This window comes from Doryrhamphus excisus, linkage group LG3 (assembly GCF_037039965.1).
Source record: "Doryrhamphus excisus strain RoL-2023G ecotype Guam linkage group LG3, RoL_Dexc_Guam_v1.1, whole genome shotgun sequence".
Taxonomy (NCBI): domain Eukaryota; kingdom Metazoa; phylum Chordata; class Actinopteri; order Syngnathiformes; family Syngnathidae; genus Doryrhamphus; species Doryrhamphus excisus.
This window is the reverse complement of record NC_136359.1, coordinates 4,431,952-4,444,500: the sequence shown is the minus strand read 5'-3', so window position 1 is coordinate 4,444,500 and position 12,549 is coordinate 4,431,952. Positions and strand designations below refer to the sequence as shown.

Below are 12,549 nucleotides of genomic sequence, written 5' to 3'. Positions count from 1 at the left end.
GGTTCCAATTTTCTACAATAAAAGCTCTGATAAAACATTCCACTGTTCTCAAATATCTTACTTTTTATTTTTCTACACAAAATAAGATGAAAAATAAATAATAATAAAAACTTAAGAAACCACATATAGTTGGTGGGTAGACAAATTATTTTTTTCAGATTAAAATGAACAAAGCATTATTAGAGCCCTGTAGACATGACAAAACACGACTATAGTCACATTTATACTCTTTTTATTTACAACATATTGCGCAACTGCAGGGTCTTGAGACACATGCTAACTCGCAAACTCGAGAGCTAGCGACCTAAATGGTAGCCTTCAAGTTATTTCCTTTCAATTTAAATAGCCAAAAACTTACCACTTCCACACGGATAGGGAGGATAACTATTAACAGTTATTTAACCTTTAACATGAACATTAATCAAACGTAATAATTTTTTCTGGGTACATGATACCATACGGCATCCATATCAAACTTGCGAGGGCCGCACTGACATTAAACTTTCATATCAAAGGCGGGGGCCTCAAACTAGTGTCCTGCGGGCCACTTTTGGCCCGCGTGTTTGAGACTATATGAAAAAGCAGAAGTCGCACACAACAATGAACAGTGAACCTCCTTGGCAGAGGTTACTCTACCCAGTGATTGGCCTAATGAAGACAACACACACACACACACACACACACGCTTATCTGCAAGTTGTTTGTAAGCTAACTGCAGCTCGCTGACTAATCCTCTTAGTGCAGACATATGGTCCAAGCACACACACAGTAGTCACACTTTGTTAATGGAACACTCAAATTAGGAAGGAAGGAAGGAAGGAAGGAAGGTCACCAAGGTACTCTGCATTCGTGTACACTTACATTTTAATAAATAGTGAAGGAAATATTGATAAATAATGCTGTCTGGAAGCAACTGAGACGCCACTTGGTTCGGTCTTAACTCGTTTTTGTTCTAAAGAACAACAAGGTGACATCGGTTAAGACAGGGGTGGTCAAAGTGTGACCTGTGTGACCCAAATTCGGAAAATATAATTTAACAAGAAAGCAAAAAAAAAAAAAAGCAAAAATTGAAAAAAAAAAACAATAATGTGGTGATGATGTTATATTATGTGGAAAAATGTAATTTTAGTAGCACAAAGTTGAAATATTAAAAAAAACTACTTTGAAAAAGGTTGTGTAAGAATGTAAGAATAAAGTCAAAATATTATGGGAATATCAAGAGAAAAAAGTGGTATTTAAAAGACATTTATGTGTACAAAATTCATTATTAATACAAAAAATAATTAGGGATGTCCGATATTGGCTTTTTTGGTAAAAACCGATATGCCCATATTGTCCAACTTTCAATTTCTGATATCGATATCAGCTGATACTGATCTCCTAAAACATATGCGTTGTTTACAGTATTTTTTTAAATATCCGTTTTCATGATCAGAAAATGATCCGATACCGATGTTGAGCGATATCACATTTTTAGACTGATATCGATAATTATCGCTACCTATAATTATCGGACGTCTCTAGTGGTAATGTTATGAGAAACATCCATCCATCCATTTTCTATGCCGCTTATCCTCACTAGTGCTAATGGGAAACTAACAAAACAAAATAAAGTTGTAATTATAGGAAATTTGTGTGGAGAAAAAAGTTAAAAATAATAATAATAAATAATAATATAAAATATAATAATATAAATATAATAATTAATATAATACTTAATACAATAGTATATATAATAATATATAATAATGTACAATAATATATAATAATATATAAAAATATATTTAAAAAATAATAAAAAAATAATAAAAATAAACATAATAAAATAAAGTCACGCGCAAAAAAATTCAAAGATATTTATGAAGAAAATTTACTATATATTTAGAAAAAAAAATAAACAGCAAAAAAAGGGAAAAATAATTATAATAGGCCTTGTTTTATTATTGTGTGGTTCATTGGTTGCAGACCCGACTGTCATAAGTAAATTCATGCAAACTACAATTACGTCAATATTAATAAATGTAATATTTTTGTAGTTGGAGCATAGAAAACATAGATTTTAACATTTTTTTTAGAGCCCTAATGAGTTGGAATTTATTATCCTTAACTGAAGTACTTTGCTTGGTTTAACTGTAACTGTAATTATTCTCCATTAAATGACTTTTGTGTTAATATTTTTGGGAGACTGGAACACATTAAATGGATTTAATGATCATATGCGGGAACAATTGATTCGTTTTTCATAGGTTCCAGGCCTTTTGGAACCGATTAATGCCGAAAACCAATGTTACCCACATTTTGTACTAATTCCCACTTTGATGCAAGTATTTGTGGATGTACGTTATATAAAAGAAAATATCCCACGTCCCACTTCGGCGTCAAAGCACATGTGGCAGAGACAAAAAAGAATATACTGTATTGACAAAGTGCTAAATAAAGATTGATGTCGTTGCCTGTCTCTAAACTGAACAAATGAAGAACCTCCATCTAAAACATCAGCCTCTCTCAAGGCCACCATCTTCGACGGCGTGACAGGCGCTTTAAAAGCTGAAGAGCCGCCCACTTTAATGGTCTGTGCAGGAAAAATGGACATCCAGGCAGGGGGAAAAAAAAAAAAGGTGTGTAAATTTGATTTGCGGTTATTTGTTTTTACTCTGGCTATGTTGAAAATGTCTCCTTTAGAGTACCATCCACTGAAGAATGGACTCAGCCTCGTCACATGGAACACCCAGAGACCAGTTTAAAGTGGCACTCGTGTTTTGAATCCATTTTTGGGAGGGCTAAAGCTCTGATTCCCTAAACGCAATGTACGTTTTCAGCATGCATGTTACAAGTCCAACTATAAAACCTATAGAAAAAATAGTAATGGTTTCATTTCATTTGAACATGCATCAGATTACAATTGAATGCATCACATAATCAGTTCACAGTTCCACATGTCCAAAAGAAGTAGGAAGACGACTAAACGGTAACCTAAACGGTAGTCTTCAAGTTATTTCCTTTAAACTTAAATAGCCAAAAACTTACCACTTCCACACGAATAGGGAGGATAACTATTAATAGTTATTTAACCTTTAACATGAACGTTAATCAAACGTAATAATTTTTTCTGGGTACATGATACCATACAGCATCCATATCAAACTTGCGCGGGCCGCACTAACATTAAACTTTCATATCAAGGCGGTCCGCGGGCCAAATGTGGCCCGCAGGACACTAGTTTGAGGCCCCTGCTATAGAGCCTTTTCTATTGGGGCTCCAACACTGTGGAATACACTCCCTGCTAATATTAGAGCTCAGTAGAAATGTTCAAGTCCCGGCTCAAGACTTCCTTTTACACTTTATCATTGAGTTAGTAGCATTTCTGGCCTGTTTGACTGCCACTTCTTGTCTTCTGGTCATTTAACCCTGGTTTAGAGTATGTAAAATAGGCATTTTAATGCTTTTTATTTATTTTTTTTGTAGGGGGTTTTGCGGTTATCCGGTTATGAATTATTATGAATGATGCGTCTTGGCTCAATAAAAGTTTGTAGAAGCATGACAGGAAGTAAAAAGAAATCCCTGCTACCACCTGAGCCATACGTCCATTAATGTCCTACTTTAGTGCTTAAAGGCATCAGCCATCAGAGGGCTATTTTCACTGCTGCTGAAGGGTTCCATCAAATGTATTTCCAAAATGTCAATGCAGGGCTCAAGGCTGTCGTGCTGCATTAAAAGCCACCCTTATGAGTGGCTCGCAGTGGGGACAAAGATGCGGAGGAAAGTGTGGATAAATTGGTTAATCGCCGTTACATGAAAAGGGTCTGTCTGTTTTATTATTATTTTATTTTTTTTAATTATTATGATTATGTCAGATTAAGCTAAGAAAGTCCAGAGCTGAGGATGAAATTCGGAAGTCCTCAGCCTTTCACCTCCAAGCCTGTTTGGAAACGTGAGAAAATATAGAGAACGTGCGCCAACCTTGTATCCGGTGATGGTGCTGACGTGTCGTCGGGGCATCTTCCATCGCACACTGAAGGCGGTGCAGTTGACCGTTTCCAGCTGGATGTCCAACGGAGGGCTCAGGCGATCTGGTTTTGCACGAGTAGACATTGAACACAACACAATGAACACACAATGAACAGTGGAATTAAATCAAATACAATTGCTTCATAAAATCATATTCAACGTCGCTGCATCAGTTTGTGCAAATGTAAGATCTTAGTTAGGCTATGGAAAATCAACATCTACTTATAGAGTAGTCCACACACAAAAGACAGATGAGGAGAATGTAGGCTGATGATCATCAGCGTCCGTGATGGCCGACTGACTCTAACAAGGACATATAAACTCTCACAAGGATCCTCATAAGCTCATTGACACACACTTAGAAGTACAGAAGACGGCCACAATCAAGTTGAAGTGTTGATTAAAATGCTAAACAGCAGATCAACACTCCTCATCTCTTCTCCACCCCCCCCCCCCCCCCCCCGATGAGCTGTAGACATCTAGCTGTAGACCCGGAAAGCAGCAGGCCCAATACAAAATATGACAAGCGTTAAACTACTACAGACCGCCAACCGTCACCGGGATGTTACACGACCACCATCAGGTTTCAAGAGGTTAGATTGCTGCATGATGAAGAGGAAAATAAAAAAGGCTAATTTGCTTCACAACGAAATAAAGTGAGAGACCGACAAGGTGTGTGACGAAGGAACGACCACCAACAGGTTTCAAGAGGTTAGATTGCTGCATGATGAAGAGGAAATTTCAAAATAAAGGGCTAATTTGCTTCACAACGAAATAAAGTGAGCGACCGACAAGGTGTGTGACGAAGGAACGACCACCAACAGGTTTCAAGAGGTTAGATTGCTGCATGATGAAGAGGAAATTTCCAAATAAAGGGCTAATTTGCTTCACAACGAAATAAAGTGAGCGACCGACAAGGTGTGTGACGAAGGAACGACCACCAACAGCTTTCAAGAGGTTGGATTGCTGTATGATGAAGAGGAAATTTCCAGATAAAGGGCTAATTTGCTTCACAACGAAATAAAGTGAGAGACCGACAAGGTGTGTGACGAAGGAACGACCACCAACAGGTTTCAAGAGGTTGGATTGCTGCATGATGAAGAGGAAATTTCCAAATAAAGGGCTAATTTGCTACACAACGAAATAAAGTGAGCGACCGACAAGGTGTGTGACGAAGGAACGACCACCAACAAGTTTCAAGAGGTTGGATTGCTGCATGATGAAGAGGAAAATTCAAAACAAAGGGCTAATTTGCTTCACAACAAAATAAAGTGAGAGACCGACAAGGTGTGTGACAAAGGAACGACCACCAACAGGTTTCAAGGGGTTGGATTGCTGCATGATGAAGAGGAAAATTTAAAAAAAAGAACTAATTTGCTTCACAACGAAATAAAGTGAGCGACCGACAAGGTGTGTGACGAAGGAACGACCACCAACAGGTTTCCAGAGGTTAGATTGCTGCATGATGAAGAGGAAAATTCAAAATAAAGGGCTAATTTGCTTCACAACGAAATAAAGTGAGCGACCGACAAGGTGTGTGACGAAGGAACGACCACCAACAGGTTTCAAGAGGTTGGATTGCTGCATGATGAAGAGGAAAATTCAAAACAAAGGGCTAATTTGCTTCACAACAAAATGAAGTGAGCGACCGACAAGGTGTGTGATGAAGGAACGACCACCAACAGGTTTCAAGAGGTTGGATTGCTCCATGATGAAGAGGAAATTTCAAAATAAAGGGCTAATTTGCTTCACAACAAAATAAAGTGAGCGACCGACAAGGTGTGTGACGAAGGAACGACCACCAACAGGTTTCAAGAGGTTACATTGCTGCATGATGAATAGGAAAATTCTAAATAAAGGGCTAATTTGCTTCACAACTAAATGAAGTGAGAGACCGACAAGGTGTGTGATGAAGGAATTATAAGGCACCATTTAGTGGTAGACGACTCTTTAACTAATAAAAATATAATAATCATTATTATATTATCAATTAGCCTATTATTATTATGACTATCATAATTCTTCTTCTGATTATTACTAGTACTAGTAGTAGTAGTAATAGTAGGCTAGTATTAGCCTGCTTATTGGCTTGCTTATAAGCCTGCTTTTGCCCTATTATATAAAATTTGTCAGATATTTTTTATAAAAAATAAATAAATAAATAAATAAATCTATAAAAAATATCAAATTATTTAGGGGGGCTTAAGAACATTTTAGGGGGACTGAAGCCCCCCCTAAAATATAATAATCATTATTATAATTGTAATTAGCCTACTACTATTACTATCATAATTATTGTTCTGATTATTTCTACTACTGGTAGTAGTAGTAGTAGTAGGCTAGTATTAGCCTGCTTATTGGCTTGCTTATTAGCCTGCTTTTGCCCTATTATATAAAATTTGTCAGATAATTTTTTGTAAAAAAAAAAAAACAATAAATAAAAAATCTATAAAAAATGTCAAATTATTTAGGGGGGCTTAAGAACATTTTAGGGGGACTGAAGCCCCCCCTAAAATATAATAATATTACTATATTTTTAATTAGCCTATTATTATTACTATCATCATTATTATTCTTCTGATTATTACTAGTAGTAATAATCAAATAAATTATTATTAGTAGTAATAATAAAGTTATTTATTATTAGTAATAATAAATTATTATTAGTAGTAGGCTAGTATTAATAAAGTAAAATTTGTCAGATATTTTTTTGTAAAAAAAAAAAAAATCAATAAATAAAAAATCTATAAAAAATATCAAATTAATTTTTCGGGGGGCCTGAACTCCCCTAAAATGACCCACTTATACATCTAAGGGTTAAGCTTACTATAATAATAATTTAGAAGGCATGAGAAAGTGGAAAAAGAACCATAGCTCTCATCGACCATGTGGTCATTTATAAAGAAGTATATTACAGTTTTTATAGCACTGACGACTTCATTCGAAACAACAGTACAGCTAATGTAACAACCATGACTTTCACACCAATAGCTAAGTTGCACAAGCGCACCCAGGGGTAGATAACTGCTGGATTCGGACCATTCCTGATACTTCAAATGCATCTACTGCTGTTTTTTTTTTTGGAAATGGGGAAAACCGCATCAGAATTGTTCATGCCTTTTTTTTTTTTAGCTGGTGCTAATTAGATACCTCGATGGTTATTTGCTTTTGTAGTGTTGTGCTTTAAATCGCACCCTTGAGGACAAATACATTTTTTTCGAATTAAAATCGAAAAGACCACACGCCGGGCGACTAAAGCACACTCTCGCCTAGCGTGAGAGCGCACTTTAGCGTAGCATTTTTTTGTCATTCTAAAATCGTTTACAGGAGCGCAATCTACCCTGCGTCTCTCACCAAAACACTATAAACAACAAAGTAACGTTTCATTGTGAACAGGTGATCACCATGAGACCTTTTTAATTGCACACAACTTGCCTACCTCCATCCAGGGATGGAGGTAAGTGTGTGTGTGTGTGTGTGTGTGTGTGTGTGTGTGCAGGTAGCAGCCAGTGACTCATGTGCAGCCTGATGTTACTCAGGAGATCAATGGTGGGCTGGTGGGGCCTTAAAAGCAACAGGATGCCATTTTAATGAGAGTAGAGTGTGCTGGAGCAGCCTTGATATCTAGAAAAGGTAAATGTCAGCGCAGGAACTTATTGAAGGACAAAGACTTCAGAGGTCTGCAATTTGTTTTTACAGTTAGCATTCTTCTTCTTTTGCTTGTTTTTAGTGTCTTTAAGGGGGGGGCGCTAAACCCCCAAAACTGTATATTAACATGCTAACTCCACACAGAGATGGCCGAGGGTGGGATTGAAACCTGGTCTCCTAGCTGTGAGGTCTACACGCTAACCACTCGACCGCCGTTTTGTGGCACAAAATGGTGACACACATGCCATTGTTTCCCTTGCTTATGCAGTCTATTTGCAAGGGGGCGCTAAACCCCCAAAACGGTATATTCCGCCCATTTCCTCCAATCACAGGGCAGATATAGACAAACAACCATTCACACTCACATTCATACCTATGGACAATTTGGAGTCGCTAATTAACCTAGCATGTTTTTGGAATGTGGGAGGAAACCGGAATACCCGGAGAAAACATGCTAACTCCACACAAAGATGGCCGAGGGTGGAATTGAACCCTGGTCTCCTAGCTGTGAGGTCTACGTGCTAACCACTCGACCGCCGTTTTGTGGCACAAAATGGTGACACACATGCCATTGTTTCCCTTGCTTATGCAGTCTATTTGCAAGGGGGCGCTAAACCCCCAAAACGGTATATTCCGCCCATTTCCTCCAATCACAGGGCACATATAGACAAACAACCATTCACACTCACATTCATACCTATGGACAATTTGGAGTCGCTAATTAACCTAGCATGTTTTTGGAATGTGGGAGGAAACCGGAATACCCGGAGAAAACATGCTAACTCCACACAAAGATGGCCGAGGGTGGAATTGAACCCTGGTCTCCTAGCTGTGAGGTCTACGTGCTAACCACTCGACCGCCGTTTTGTGGCACAAAATGGTGACACACATGCCATTGTTTCCCTTGCTTATGCAGTCTATTTGCAAGGGGGCGCTAAACCCCCAAAACGGTATATTCCGCCCATTTCCTCCAATCACAGGGCACATATAGACAAACAACCATTCACACTCACATTCATACCTATGGACAATTTGGAGTCGCTAATTAACCTAGCATGTTTTTGGAATGTGGGAGGAAACCGGAATACCCGGAGAAAACATGCTAACTCCACACAAAGATGGCCGAGGGTGGAATTGAACCCTGGTCTCCTAGCTGTGAGGTCTACGCGCTAACCACTCGACCGCCGTTTTGTGGCACAAAATGGTGACACACATGCCATTGTTTCCCTTGCTTATCCAGTCTATTTGCAGGGGGGCGCTAAACCCCCAAAACGGTATATTCCGCCCATTTCCTCCAATCACAGGGCACATATAGACAAACAACCATTCACACTCACATTCATACCTATGGACAATTTGGAGTCGCTAATTAACCTAGCATGTTTTTGGAATGTGGGAGGAAACCGGAGTACCCGGAGAAAACCCACGCATGCACGGGGAGAACATGCTAACTCCACACAGAGATGGCCGAGGGTGGGATTGAACCCTGGTCTCCTAGCTGTGAGGTCTACGTGCTACCCACTCATCACCTCATTTGCATAAAGTAACCACGACTCACATTCACTTGCATGACTTCTTTCCATCGTCTTTGTGGCACAAAATGGCGACACACACGCCATTGTTTCCCCTGCTTATGCAGTCTATTTACAGGGGGGGGCGCTAAACCCCCAAAACTGTATATTCCGCCCATTTCCTGTTCAAACACACACACACAAGGTCGGTCTTCTGAAAAGCATAAAGTCGAACATACTGTCCAGTTTTGACAATTGTTTTTGCTTTTTCTTTGTCTTTTTTTTTTACCACAACAAAAACTACAGTACGACAGTACCAGTGACACAACAGTAATGATAACCATAGAACGTCTCAACACACTTAAGTTAAAACAGTTAAAATATTGCCTGTAGAGTTAATAAAACGTGAATGATAGCCACGGTTTAACCCTGTAACAGACTATTTCTAATCACATGCATGAACTCCTAAATCAGAATATTATTTTCACACATTCTGGGTTGTTTTTAATCCAAGTGTAGGGCGTATTAGAGAGTGTGTGTGGCCTACGCGCCACTAAATGACGCCCCATAAATTATTCAGCGTCTTACTTTAAGCGAGATTAAAGCTGTCAGGTGCAGGAAAAAGTACAACCACCTTGAGCGAGAGAGATGCCGTTAACACTTCTATCACCGGGGAGGGTGGGCTGATGTGATTCATGTGGACACCCCCCCCCCACACACACACACACACCACCCCTTTCCATTCCGCCTTTACCACGACACAAGTAGAAATGTCAGCAAGTGGCAGAAGACAGCCTGGACTGTGTGTACCATGTGTGTGTGTGTGTGTGTGTGTGTGTGTGGCCCCCCAATCAGCCTGAGGGATCCAACCGCCAAGACGTGATGCAAAGAGATGGAGGAAAAAGGAAATGGGCGGGACTTGTAGGACGGAGGAAGACGTCAGGGTGACAAGATAACAAAGAAAGCTAACATCCAGCCAGTGTTTGCCTCAAGGGGGACATACCATTGTTGTTGATGTGCGGGGGCCTTCTTTATTTCATTCTTTCTGTATCTACTGCTAGGATTTACTCATTCATTATACACTCACAGCGCATATAAATACTCTAGTGCAGGGGTCTCAAACACGCGGCCCGCGGGCCAAATGTGGCCCGCAGGACACTAGTTTGAGGCCCCCGCCTTTGATATGAAAGTTTAATGTTAGCGCGGCCCCGCGTAAGTTTGATATGGATGCTGTATGGTATCATGTACCCAGAAAAAATTATTACGTTTGATTCATGTTCATGTTAAAGGTTAAATAACTGTTAATAGTTATCCTCCCTATCCGTGTGGAAGTGGTAAGTTTTTGGCTATTTAAGTTGAAAGGAAATAACTGGAAGGCTACCGTTTAGGTCGCTAGCTCTCTAGTTTGCGAGTTAGCATGTGTCTCAAGACCCTGCAGTTGCGCAATATGTTGTATAAATAAAAAGAGTATAAATGTGACTATAGTCTGCGGCCCAGTCTCACCCAGACCCTAGCTCCAGTGGCCCCCCAAGTAAATTGAGTTTGAGACCCCTGCTCTAGGTACACCGTGGTGGGAGAAGGTGTAGAAAATAGGATGTAGAAAATATTACAAACAGCGCAGACGGAGAATGTTAGATATACGTCTCGTGCTTCTGACAACTGTCTCTGTCAGCCAAAGACACAATATTATAGACTCTGTAATTCTGCCTAGCAACAAGTGGTCAGAGGGGGGGAAATACACTTACAAGTCACTGATGTTTGATTTATGTTTTTTTAGCAGTTGATCTAGAGATAGTACAGGAAAAAATATTACTTTTTTTAATAAGATAAATTGTATTATTTACAGGAAAAAGGGTGCAATTTGTCAAAAATATTGTCATACTATGAGAATAAAGTTGTTATTAAAAAACATTTTAATCTGAAAAAAAAATGTTTTTTTCATTTTTTTGTTTGAAAAAAGTCAGTCTTATTTTTGAGGAAACATTAAAAACCTAATTGAGTATGAATTTTGTGTATTTTGTTTTTATTTTAGTCAAATCTTGTGAGAATAAAATGTATAATTCTTGTTTTTTATTTTGTTTTCTTAAAAGGAAAAAAGTCTTATATTTGCAGAAATCTGTTACATATTAATTCTGATAAGATTATTTTTTTAAGTGTTATTAAAAAAATTATAATTTTAATGGTGAAAAAAAAATTTTTGTTTGAAAAAAGTCAGTGTCTTACGAGACTATAGTCATATTTTTGAGGAAACATTAAAACCTAATTGAGTATGAATTTTGTGTATTTTGTTTTTATTTTAATAAAAATCTTGTGAGAATAAAATTTATAATTTTTGTATTTTTTTATTTTGTTTTCTTAAAAGGAAAAAGTCTTATATTTGCAGAAATATGTTACATATTAATTCTGATAAAATTATTTTTAAAAGTCTTATTAAAAAGATTATAATTTTAATGGTGAAAAAAGTTTTTTTCATTTTTTTGTTTGAAAAAAGTCAGTGTCTTACGAGACTATAGTCATATTTTTGAGGAAACATTAAAACCTAATTGAGTATGAATTTTGTGTATTTTGTTTTTATTTTAGTCAAATCTTGTGAGAGTAAAATGTATATTTTTTGTATTTTTTTATTTTGTTTTCTTAAAAAGAAAAAGGTCTTATATTTGCAGAAATAGGTTACATGTTAATTCTGATAAGATTATTTAAAAAAAGTGTTATTAAAAAATTATAATTTTAATGGTGAAAAATGTTTTTTTCATTTTTTTGTTTGAAAAAAGTCAGTGTCTTACGAGACTATAGTCATATTTTTGAGGAAACATTAAAACCTAATTGAGTATGAATTTTGTGTATTTTGTTTTTATTTTAGTCAAATCTTGAGAGAATAAAATATTAAAAATCTAATAAAATATGTTTTATTTTTATTTTTTTCTTAAAAGGAAAAAAGTCTTATATTTGCAGAAATATGTTACATATTAATTCTGATAAGATTCTTTTTTATAGGGTTGTTGTGTGTAATGGTGAAAAAAAATCATTTTTTTTAAAGTCAGTGTCTTACCAGACTATAGTCATATTTTTGAGGAAACATTAAAACCTAATTGAGTATGAATTTTGTGTATTTTGTTTTTATTTTAGTCAAATCTTGTGAGAATAAAATGTATAATTTTTGTATAAGATTATAAAAAAGTGTTATTAAATTTTTTTTAATTTTAATGATGAAAAAAAATGTTTTTTTCATTTTTTTTGTTTGAAAAAAGTCAGTGTCTTACGAGACTATAGTCATATTTTTGAGGAAACATTTGAGGAACTTTAATATTGCAATAATATTATTATTATTATTACATGGAACAACACGGAAGTGCTATCATGGTGGTCTCTTCCCAGTACTGTA

General features: G+C 37.0%; 1 protein-coding gene across 4 annotated transcripts in view; it reads right to left on the bottom strand.

The window, feature by feature from the left end:
• egflam (EGF-like, fibronectin type III and laminin G domains) overlaps nucleotides 1–12,549 on the bottom strand; it is a 38,334-nt gene that overhangs the window by 25,131 nt on the left and 654 nt on the right. For all 4 annotated transcript variants that reach the window (XM_058071427.2, XM_078789493.1, XM_058071429.2 and 1 more), the window contains exon 2: nucleotides 3,961–4,070. In XM_058071427.2, coding sequence (XP_057927410.2) covers nucleotides 3,961–4,070 — 110 coding nt within the window. The remainder of the gene's footprint in view (nucleotides 1–3,960; nucleotides 4,071–12,549) is intronic.